The 12,329-nt window shown below is 42.8% G+C and overlaps 1 protein-coding gene across 1 annotated transcript in view; it reads right to left on the bottom strand.

Moving 5' to 3' along the window:
* The window catches only part of cftr (CF transmembrane conductance regulator), a 35,361-nt gene extending 26,068 nt beyond the window's left edge, over window positions 1–9,293 (bottom strand). The window contains exons 1-7 of the mRNA XM_076089652.1: window positions 9,241–9,293; window positions 7,630–7,740; window positions 4,757–4,868; window positions 3,358–3,573; window positions 2,634–2,723; window positions 460–623; window positions 180–305 (exon numbers count right to left, since the gene is read on the bottom strand). Coding sequence (XP_075945767.1) covers window positions 180–305; window positions 460–623; window positions 2,634–2,723; window positions 3,358–3,573; window positions 4,757–4,868; window positions 7,630–7,740; window positions 9,241–9,293 — 872 coding nt within the window. The remainder of the gene's footprint in view (window positions 1–179; window positions 306–459; window positions 624–2,633; window positions 2,724–3,357; window positions 3,574–4,756; window positions 4,869–7,629; window positions 7,741–9,240) is intronic.
* Between the last annotated feature and the right edge of the window lie 3,036 nt (window positions 9,294–12,329).

Here is a 12,329-nt window from a genome sequence, read left to right as displayed (position 1 = left end):
TCAGTTCCATTCATTACAGTACATTTATCATATCAACAAAACAATGTTGAAGTCAAGCCTGATGTTGCCTGACACATATAATATCATCCCAGTCACTTCCTCACAGTGAGACATACAGCTGTTTCGGCCGATACCCAAAGCCCAGGTGTCGGACTGAGAAAGAGTTTCTGGTGACTTACTGCCTGATGTTCTTGATGATGCTCTCCATCACCTCCTCCCAACCGTACGCCTTCACAGAGTGGATGTTCTCCACGATCTCCGAGGTGAGAGCCAGGCGGCGGCTGATCATGCCTCCTCGCTTCGCGCTGTTCACAGGAGACGGTTTTTACAAACTTAGCACGAGAGTGAATCAACACGCACGACCATTCAGATCACAACACGCAGCTCCGTTTATGTACGGGTGTAATGCTCTGATGCTGATATATGTTTCTGGAATACGAGTGGAGGCTGTTTCCCCACCGGTGAGGTCCCATCTTCTGGGAGAGCCAGGCCTGGATGATGCCCAGCAGGGTCAGGGATGCCAGCGCGCAGAAGCCGTTCACCTCGATCAGCTCCCAGAGCAGACCCACGCACAGGATGCACTGCAGGGGGGTGATCCATATGAAGTGGGCCAGACCCAAGCTCTGTAGAAAAATAAAAAACATACACTGACTGTAAGAAGACTTTCATTAGGAGCAGGAAAATATTACTTTTTTTAGCAATTTTATCAATTAATTAAAAAAAGTCTAAATTCTCTGATTCCAGCTTCTTAAATGTGATTATTTTCTCATCGATGACAGAAAACTGAATATCTTTGAGTTGTGAACAAAACAAGACATTTGAGGAACGTCACTTTGGGCTTTAGAAAACACAGATCGACATTTTTTCTCCATTGTCTGACATTTAGGTTGCAGCCCTGGCTTTGATAGACTTAAACAAAACAAATTTGGACACGCAGTCATGTGCAACAAAGTTCAACACTTTGTTAGGGAGCAACAAACTGAAACTGTGTATTCAGCCATATTGTTTTGTGAAATCGGGCAATCCTCGACCAAAGACATTCTTAGTCGACTCACACTTTTTGTTGACTAATCGATTTGTTTTGATTTGATCTAATTCCCACAAAGAGTCACAAAGAATCACCACTTTAGATCTGGTGTTTAGCAAAGATGTGTTTACAAGTTTATTGTAAATGAATCATTCAGCGTGAATAACGCATTGAAACGAACAAAACCTACAGAAAGCCACTTTACAATCAAGCAGATTCCCCTTCACGTTGTGCATGAAAGATTTGAAGTGCAGCAGAATGAATAAATGATTACAAATGATGGAATGAAAAGTATGCGATCACAAAAGTAAAGGAGCTAAATGGGAACGTATCAAACAAAGAAACAGACTTTCTGTTTCATCCGGTCAACACTGTGCTGGTGAACCTCAGCTGTGCTGTAACGTGAGAAACTCTCACCCTCAATAAGCTCCCTCTCATCCACTCACCTACAAGGGAGGCAACTCTCACACACACACACACACACACACACACACTATTAAACCCCCACCAGTCATTATAAGGAGAGAGTGGTGCATCGGCCAAGTCACATCCAAGCCAGGTGATAATTGTCTCAAAGCAGGTTGCAGAGTGTTTCCAAATTCAACGTCTCAGTGAGACCCGAGGTAAGACTGAGTTCAGTCTACACACACACACACACACGCACGCACGCACACACACGCACACACACACACACACACACACACACGCACACACACACACACACACACACACACACACACGCACGCACGCACACACACACACACACACACACACACACGCCCTCCAGCTACGTTGTCAGTATCACAGATCCAGAATACTTTGCCTACATACAAACTCCTCACTGTGTGTTTGTTTGCAAACGTGTGTGTGTGTGTGTGTGTGTGTGTGTGTGTGTGTGTGTGTGTGTGTATTGTTCCAGATCTATTGTCTTTGTAATCGGCCCTCAGTATGAAGAACAGAAAGCTCTGTGTTGGGTGATAAAACAGTTTTCACTGAAGTCAGTGAGGGTGTTGAGCTGTCAATCTCCTTCTCCAGCGACGTGTGAGCGGAAAGCTACTGTAGTGTTTGACCCCAAACCTCATTGCATTCAAATCTCACAATCCTGTTTAAAAGACATGTTTTTCTTTATAAAAATTGCCAATATTACAATTTATCAGAGCGAAAAACTGTAAAAACAGATCATTTTAAAGGTCCTTCAACGAATCGTGTGACAAACGTTTCCATCAACCAAACAAAGCTTAAAATATTTGTAACACATTGGAAAAATGTTGTTTTTTAAATTATAGAATAAATTATCAAAGAAATTAAATTTTCTTTTGTATGTTTTATGGCATTATAAGTGTGTTATTCTGCACTAAAGATATTTTAAAGTGCTCTGTACTTCTAGCCATGGTTGTGCTGTTTCTATAGAGGTGCAGGACTTATTATACAAGTCCTACTTATTATTATCATTATTATCATATATTGCAGTGAAAATAAGTCAAATGTGACAGTAGCAAAAAAAAAGAAACGCCTTTAAACTGCTTGGAGTTCAGAGGGTTAAATTGAAAGATCAGTGGTTTATGGGAGAGTAAAATGTAACATGTTAGCTAACAAACACGCTCACCTCATCCAGCTTGTTGAGGTGAGCCGACATCAGACTGACCAGCTGACCGGTGCTGATCTTATCCAAGACTCGGCTGGACAGCTTCAGGGTCTGTGAAAGGCCAAAAGGTTGAAATGAGAAAGTGAACTGTTTGACACGCGGCCACGCCCTGACAACGGGCCGCTCCGCCCCCTCACTCGTCTACACGTGAGGAGCTTTTCTGGGAACGTTCAGTGACGCAGAACGAGGAGGATCGTTCTGTCTGATCTCAAAGAACAACAGCGAGACAAAAAGACAGAAAGCTGCCGTCTTATCAGCCGTTTGGTTTCTGTTCTAACGTTATTATGTAGCGAGTGTCTGACTCATGAAGTGTCTCGGCTACAAGTTTTGGGAGACTTGAACTTGAACTCTACCACAAGTACTGTACTTTATACCTATTTATATCCTCTTCATTGTGGAGGTTAGTTTATGGCTTTTTGCCGGTTACACCTACAGTCTATGGGCGTATCTATGAGTTACACTCGTTGTCTTTTTGATTCCTCACAGTTCATTTTGTTTGTACGTCCTCTGGCGTGGCCTCCGTACTTACTCGGAGCTCTACGGCGCCCAGCGAGAGTACAAACAAAGCTTTAGAGCTGACAGAAGGAGCTGAGGTTGGAGCGTTGTCCCAAACTGTGAAGACTGTTTCAGCTCCTCACAGAAATAAGAGAAGCATCGGAGTCTCGGCTCCATGGATCCGCCTCACCTTCTTGTATATGAGGCTGAAGAGGGCGATGCGGATCTGCATGCCCAGGTGGTGCAGGCCAAAGATGGCGGGCTGCAGCAGGAGGAAGCGGGCGGTGAAGAGCAGGCAGAGGCCCAGGGCCAGGAAGTAGCCCTGGTTCCGCTCCGGGGCGTGGAACGGGTCGAAGGAGGCGATGATGCGACCCAGAAGCTGAGGCTGCACCGCCTTGGAAGCCTCCTGCAGCGAGAGAAGAGGTGAGGATTCACTGAATCTGGTTTTACATTAATAACTCTTTATTGTTGAGAAGCTTGTCTGGTGTCCCTGGAGCATATGAGTCATAGTCTAGTTTCTTACTGGAAGAGGATGCATGATTTCTGATCATTTAGCAGTTTATATCAGGCATTATTTAAAGAAAGAAATCTTACATTTTAGGATTCAAAACAAAATAAAAACCCTAGCCAGAGTTTTTAAGATTTAGTTTTTTTATTATATTATATTATATTATTAGTTTATTATTTATTTTATTACAGAAATATAAAACTCCTCTAAACATAAAAACTTAAAATAAGATTAGTGTTGGGGTGCTCGCCAACCCCGGATTCAGTCGACATTTGCAGTTTTTTTAGGTTTTTTTTAGTGCCGTGTTTGCTATTTTCGTAGCTTCCTCTTGGACGGGTGCTGACAATCTCATACCTGGTTTCTACGTTTTTATAGAGTCTGACGCATAGAAATGTTCCAAACACAGCAAAATAACAAAAATTTAGAAAGATTGAGACTCAATACATTGTTTACTTTTTTTTTCTTTTTTCGGAAAATCTTTCTGCCTTTAACAACATAAAGAAACAACCAGAAGTTCCTCCGGCTTCTTCTGAGAAAGACGTCCCTAAAGCCTTTCTGTCATTTCCATACAGCCTCTTTAACGCCTAACAGGCATTCTTGTCGCCGTGACAACAACCCAACCAACTGTACCACATGACACGGCGGCCGAGTCCGGGACAGCGAGGCGGTCTGCGACACTATGGTGAGACATGCTTGTGATTCGAGTGTGACTTCAATGGGCCCTCTGCACGCTTAAACAAGGCTTGAAGGGAAGTATGTTTTGGGTGACGGTTGCTTGTCTCCCCCAAAAAGCTCCACACCCAACTCTCATCACATTGCCCCGGATTTGGATTTTCTGACTCTAGCAACTCTCAAAAGACACTCGACAAAAGTTATGAACCCAAATCAGAGCTTTAAAACATCCCTTCAGGAATTTACATCCATGTTTGTTTCTACAATCTACAGTTCAAACTAAAGCTTTTCATATCTACTTTACAGACAAACCAGGAGTTTCAACTGCAACTCAATGGTACGATCCATCCCGGCAGAGTTAACTACTTCCTGAGTAGATCTATGGCTTCCTCCAGAATCACAGACTCACCCCGAAGTAGAGGAGGACACCGAAGAAGGCGAAGGGCCCGATGAAGCACCGGGCCAGCGCCCTCATCAGCCTGGGCTTGTTGTTGGCCGACACCACCTCTCTGTCCCATTCTCTGCAGGGAGGACAGAGTTACAGCACAGTTAAAACAGCAGCAGGCTGGCAGGCGGGCTGGGGGGAGAGTAAACACACGTGAGCAGCCAAATACCAGCAACGTTTGGCCGTTTCATTCGACCGCTACTACTTTGGCAACAAACTCGACTTTGGATGTTGCTTCAGTCCCAGAACGAGAGGCTCGTAGTACATTTATTCGTGGTTTCATTTGAAAAATCTACAAATCTACCCTCTGCTAGAACTCTTGTCTTTGCTGAACCTCAGCTTTGTGACGTGCATTTTAGTCTTAAAGACCTTTCTAATTGTATTTTGTGATGTTGCCTCTTGTAGCATTCAGTTTGTCGTCCCTTGTTACCACACAGTCTGATTAACTTCCCACAAACTGCGCTGGCGAGCCGGTTACAGCTACGGTAAGTAGCCACATTGTTCTCCGAGGGTCATTTATAACCGGGGTGATTCGGCCGACCGGAGTGATGGGAGGAGAAGTGGTGAAGAGAAAGGAAAGAGAAGGAAGGAGGAGAGACCAACAAGGAAGAGGACAAGTGATAAAACACAGAGAGAGGGGACAAAAGTCTGAAGTGTTTCTCCACAAAAGGATCGCCCAAAAACACAGTTTAAATCTTGTGTTTGACAGAGATGTCAAATACAAATTTTACAGTTACATTTTAATTTAAAACACTTTTATCTCTTCACATATATTTATTCCTAGCTCTTCATGAATACAATATCAATCCATCGTAATAAGATTGTTTCCAGAAAAGCTCGCTGAGCTGAGCTGAGCTGAACTTGATGGAGGACCTGACAGTACACAACACACTTTTAATGGACGGTAAAGTTCACATTCCCAGAAGCCTTCGCTGTTTTTCCTCCTGATCGGAATAAAGGAAGCAGAATCACCCACCGCTGCTCATTCATCACCCGGTGGGCACCGGGCCCTTTCTAAAGGTCGACCTTTTATCACCCGTGCACATTAACCGGCCTGTTGGCAGCGCTCAGCGTGACGCGGCGCCCCGGGTAACCGAGCGGCGAGGCCAACCTGGGACATGGCTGTTTACTTTGCTGAGCACAGTAAAAAAACTAAAACGTGTCAGGGATGTGACATTTGCTCAGCGCTGTTAGAACAGAAGGATGACGAGGAGAAAAAGAAGAGAAAGAGAGAAAACGGAAGAATAGCAACGTAAAAGATGGAAGAAGAGACATTTAAATGTTAAATGTGCCATTTGAAGTATTAAAAAAGGTATAAAATACACTAATAGATTATATTCACTAGTGTTTGATGAAACGTTGCTGTGTTGTGTTGCGTGGCCATGAGGGGCTTAGCACCATCATTCTAAATGATCACCCAGGACATTATATTAACCATTACTGCTACAAAAAAGTAGCCTAAAAATTGCCTACGAACAAATCTAAGCTGAACGAAATATTAAGTCTTGAACGAGGTTAATCGCCTCCGATGAAGGCAACGTTGCCACGACAAAAGTTAAACATTTCATGTCATGTTCTGGTCAATTTTACCCATAGACTGTATTTAAGAAGTGGACGTAGTCATCGTGACCCGGCTTCCCTTTCATTATTATTCAACGCTGTCAACAACGACCGACACAAACAAAACGAGCAACCTCGTCAACTTTAGCAACCGACCCAAACACAATAACCAACTTAACATTATTCAACCGTTTAAAACAAGTTGGGAAGAAACTGACATCCAGCCTGCAGGTGTTAGCATGTGACATAACTTCAGTGTTTCCACAACATAACCAGAATGCTCTCCTCCATTTCAACGTTTATATGATCCCGAACACAACACAGCCCGTACAAAAGACAATGTTGCTCATTCTCTGGAGAAGGTTGAAATAATTTTCCAGGACAAGACAAGATTTACCAGGACATTTGACTTTTTATCTCATTTTCCTTGTGTTTCAATAACTGAAAAGGTGTTTGAAACTGTTTTCCAGATTTTCCAGGAAGCATGGGAACCCGGATTCATGGGTGGGCTAGTGGTTCGAAATTGAAAGTAGAGAGAGAGAGAGAGAAGAGTTAACCTTGTCTGTGATGTGCTGCCTGGTTGTTGGTTTGTTTGGCACACACAGGTTTGATTTATGTTCAGCTCTGTTTAAATTCCAGCCCATATTTTAACCTGACTCTGACGGCTTGCTACTGTAAACACATGTAAAAGGGCACGTATGAAAAACACCAAGGGTGCACTCTTTTCTGCGATGTCTTCCTCCATAAAGAAAGGATTTTATTTTCATGTAAGCTGGTCGCGTACACATCATTGATACCTGCATCTGTGTTTATGGATCGATATGCAGACGCCCATTACAACCAGCATCCCGAAATGGGATTGAAATTACTACAGTAAGCTGTGTTTTACAGTATATGGAGACAGGAGAGTGGTGGCAAGATACATCTTTCCAAAGCAAACATTTTGATTAATCATAGCAGGAAAAGCATGTGTAAATAATATCAATAACGATGGATACATTTCATTCAGGAGCTCCTGGATAATATGCATTTTTGCCGTGCCGAAGTTTGGCCAACCCAAACCACAACAACAAGGCTTGACTACCTCATGTTGTGGACCACAATGATACCAGACATCTGTCCTAATCAAAGAATCAGGTGGCAGCATAAGACTATACCTCTAATCTGTTCTCCCATCATCATTGATCTGTTCATGAGGCCGAGCTGCAGCACGACTATTACACATAAAAACAACAAACAAACACACGAGTCATGTAAACAACTCAAACTGCACAAACCTCTCGAGTCTCTCTGAGAGGTTGTCTGCCAAGTCGAAGGAAGGAGCCTTGTACACGTCCGTCAGCTCCAACTTCTTGCTGAAGCCCTTCCTCAGCAGCGGCGTCGTCCACCTGCACCAGAAACCACACAGTCGCTGTTAGATGTTTGATGCAAAAAAAAAAAGAATTATGGACACTTGAGAACAAACAGATATAGTCTAACAGGTGTAAGGAATTGTATTTGCATTCAAAGTGCACTGGAACACTATGGATGCATTGTCATAACTGCTGAAATACAATTCAGTTCCATTTATTTTGTATTGCCCAAAATCACAAATTGTCCTCAGAGGGCTTTACAATCCGTACAACATATGACATCCTCTGTCCCGGGACCCTCACATCGGAACAGGGAAAACTCCCCAAAAAAACCCTGTAACGGGGAGAAAAAACAGGCAAGAAACCTTTGGGAGAGAAACAGAAGAGGGATCCTCTATCAGGATGCACAGAAGTGTGATAGATGTCATGTGTACAGAATGAACAACATAACAGAGTTACAACACATTCAATGCATATGACAGAAATGATTCATATAATGAGAGCAGGAAGCAGAATAATGATGGAAAAACTACGACAACTAATACTAACAGCAGCAGTAGAATAATACTGATAGTAAAAGCATGAATGGTATAGCAATATAAATGTGACTAATAATAAGACACTGTGTACATATCAAACACCTATAAAATACATTTTATGCAAGATAATATTGAATGCATGTTGTGTGTGTGTGTGTGTGTGTGTGTGTGTGTGTGTGTGTGTGTGTGTGGTTAAGAGGATAAGGCCAGTGTTTGGAGTGTCTGGACGCTTTAATGTAAACTGGTGCTGGTTGTAACAGAAGTAATCCCCTGAGGTTTCACAGTCACACTAATGACAGAGAAGGAAGATAAAGTCAGATGTTTGCCTCTGGTCCCTGTGACTGAACTGTAACAGCCAGGTGACATAAAGCGCTTTACATCATCTGCTCTTTTACCTCTCATTAGTGGGAGGAGAGAGCAGCAGTGCACCCCTTTATCATAGAAAGGTCACAAAAATGTATTGAAACAAAGAAATCTGATATAAAAGGTAAATACACTTAGAAAATATCATAAAAACGTCACTTAAAAGTTGCACTTTGAATCTCAAGAGACATTTTAATTATCGTTAATAATAATGTTTTACTTAATGCTCCACAAAAATTGAAGACAGCTCATTTTACGCATAGTTTTAAACCGTCATGTGCGCATTTTACGCACGGATCGAGCAAACAATCTCCACCTCGCTGGCACTTTCTGAGTGACACATATTGTTGTAAATCTGTTTTGGAAGTAAAGCGGCCCGTGGCGTCACTTCATAACGTTCGATTAGGTTTGTTTCTTCATGTTTCTTTACAAAAGCAGCCATGTGCGGTGTTTCACCTGCTCCATGCTGCAAAAAAATTAAACAGTTTTACATCCATCGAAGTTGTGTCTGATATTAATCACCGTCAAAAACCTCACAAACACGCTCAGAAAGATGAATTACCAAGTGAAGCATTCTAATAATTACTTGAGAAACTTGTCGTCCGGAGACAATAAACGACGGAACGCGTCTTACCAGAAGAAATATTTGGAGAGGAAGTTGGCATCTTCCACCGGTGACTTCTGCATCCTAAGTGCGCCGCCAGTTTGGTTTCTCTGCACCTGAGTCTGTCTCGTGCGCGTCGCTCACATTTGTGTTGTCCCCCCCACCCCCCACCACCCACCCGAGTGGATCCGTTCCCAAAGTTAAGAGAGAGAAACTGGGTGTTTTTTTTAATCCTCCACTTTGTGCCTCCGGTTTAGTTAACTTATTCCCCTCCCCCCCAAAGAAAAACGGATGATTTCTATCCTCTTGTGCGTCTTTTCTGTGGTCCCGCGGTCTCGGTCTCTCTCTCTCTCTCTCTCTCTCTCTCTCTCTCTCTCTCTCTCTCTCTGCTCCTCTCCTTCAGTGTGACAGCGCAGGGGACAGTCCATCCTTTATGGGCTCGCCAAAAAAAAAGGGAAAAAAAGCCGGCGGAGACGCATGCGTCATTTCCACGTTGACGAGCCTCAGGTCGCGTATTGTGGCAACAAGCTGAGGAGGTGAAGCCTGCTGGTCCGAACGAGGCCACTTTCAGCAGACAGCCATTGATCCATACAGTGTGGGGGATCAATGGGAGTCCAGAGGTCAATGTGGAATAATTGTTCCCCACTTTGATAATTTAACCCAGAAGAACCCAAACCCATTTTTCCTTAAAGGAAAGTTATAGGTGATATAAAACAGACTAAATGGAACACATTTCTGAAAGTGTCTGTGACACCTGTGTCACTGTGGGTGGCTATAGAGGAAAATCCAAATCTCCCTTTTGTCGGATTGTCTTTTATTTTAATTAATTTGAAACTTTTTGAACAAATTGTGCTATATGATAACGATAGCTCGCCTAAAACGTTTCCTAAAACTTTTTACAAGTTTATGTCACGTTACATCCCCCCCTCAAGCATACAATATTTAAATCAGTTTGGCATTTCGGCTGCCTTCATCTTGGTTTTTAGCAACCAGTGAACGGAAGTGACCATATTTGGGCTGCGGAGGAGTGACGCCGTGGTAGAGACGTCGTACGGCTCTGGTAGAGACCTGTCAATCACAGTAGCCCCGCCCTAAAGCATCCCCTGCTTTATGGTCTGTTTGACTCGAAATGGACCATAATTTACTAAATGAACATCATGCTGTATTGAAGAAGACTTGAAACTAGAGATTGAGACCATAAACTCATGTTTACAATGTTTACTGAGGTAATAAATCAAGAGAGAAGTAGAGTCATTTTCTCATAGACTTCTATACAACGAGAGGAGTCGCCCCCTGCTGGACAGTAGAGAGAATGCAGCTTTAAGACACTTCAGTCTTCAGTTTTCAGAACCGGATGTTGCCGCCTAATTATAAGGTATTTTTTTTCCCCCGGAGCTGATGATGGAAGTAGCTAAGGAGTCTGTTGAGAGCTGCACAGTACCGATCGGGCACTCGGGGAGAAGAATGGCGGCGACTAAAGACAAAGTTTTCCGTGTGCAAGCAAACAGGAGTTCTGTTGAGTGGGACTAGAGGATGTGGGCAAACCTCCAGATTTATTTACATAAATACAGATTAAACATGCTAAATATCTTTGTTTTCTGTTGTTATTTGATAACCACTACAAAACAATTTATATCAGAGCAAGTAAAAATTTATTTTGGGCAAGAGGGTTTCTGGCCCCTGACCCTGATCCACTGGACTACTTCTGAATGCAGAGCTGTGGCTTCTTTTTTTAAATTTCCCTCTGCTTTGCTGCGACACTATCATTCACAAAATATCAGAAACAGTTCCGGGACATCTAAAAACGAACTTTTTTTTTGTTTGTTTGGTATTTATCAGTTTCAGATTACTCACAGTTTCAGCAGAGGGAGGATCAAAACCTCCAGACATTCCGCGAGGGAACAGAGATAACATGTGAAGATGTGGTAAGCCTTTTGGTTGCTGAGGATCCCAACACACAAACTAAATCTTATCTGTACTTTCAGCACTGTAGATACTTACAGAGTGACACACGGGCTGGGCAAATCTACGCAGAGACGCCGTGTACATCTCTGGTAGAGACCTGTCAATCACAGTAAGCCCCGCCCTAAAGCATACCCTGCTTTATGGTCTGTTTGACTCTAAATGGACCATGAGTTACTAAATGAACATCATGCTGTATTGAAGAAGAGTTGAAACTAGAGATTGAGACCATAAACTCATGTTTACAATGTTTACTGAGGTAATAAATCAAGAGAGAAGTAGAGTCATTTTCTCATAGACTTCTATACAACCAGAGGAGTCGCCCCCTGGTGGTCATTAGATATAATGCAAGTTTTAAGACACATCTGCTTCACTCGGCAGAACTGGAGGTTGCCGTCTAGTTCTTAACCCGCCGCCATTTTCTTGTAAGTACCAGATCAGCATGTGCAACTTTCAATAGAGATGAGAGGAAAGTAAGATGGCTCACTCTGGAAAAAAAACAATGTGGTTTACCTATTTGTCAATAAATTGCCTCAGTGAGTTGCTACATTTACCCGATCGATTTTACTTGCACCAGGCAAATGAGGAAAATGCAGATATTTGTGTGCACTGTGGGAACGAGATGAACGACCGAGGGGAGATATTCGTCAATGCAAAATGAGATTTCTGAACTGATCTGTATGTTAAACACGAATCCGAATACTAAACATGTTCAATTTGTTGTTGAAGTGCATTTGAAAGCAGTAAAAGAACTTAATGCTCTGGTTTGACAAAGAAAAGGGATGTTTGTGTTTGTGTGTTTAAGCAGCCTTCAAACTGTGCTTCAATACAACTTCACAGTGTCTATAAAACAATCAGAATATCCAGTTGAGACCATTACCCTCTGCTCTAACACTGAATGGGACATGTTCTCCACAGGTCTAACCAGAGTCTGGGTCTGGGAGGGATTAATTAATTGAATTTAGCAGAGAATTGACTCTCTTTGTCCTGCTTCTTAAAAAGGTTATTCGTACCTCGTGATTGTGTCTGTGTGACGGGATGCCGCTGAGCATGAACTTTTAAAATGCAGCTGAGGGATGAGGAGATATGAAGTCAGACTGCTTGCAACTTTCGAGTCCTTATTACAGAGGGACACAAAGGTTGCTTCCCTTTTGCCT

This window comes from Anarhichas minor, unplaced genomic scaffold (assembly GCF_050575085.1).
Source record: "Anarhichas minor isolate MPS153535 unplaced genomic scaffold, ASM5057508v1 ptg000011l, whole genome shotgun sequence".
Taxonomy (NCBI): Eukaryota; Metazoa; Chordata; class Actinopteri; order Perciformes; family Anarhichadidae; genus Anarhichas; species Anarhichas minor.
Note: the sequence above shows the minus strand (reverse complement) of the source record. Positions and strands in the feature narration are given on the sequence as shown.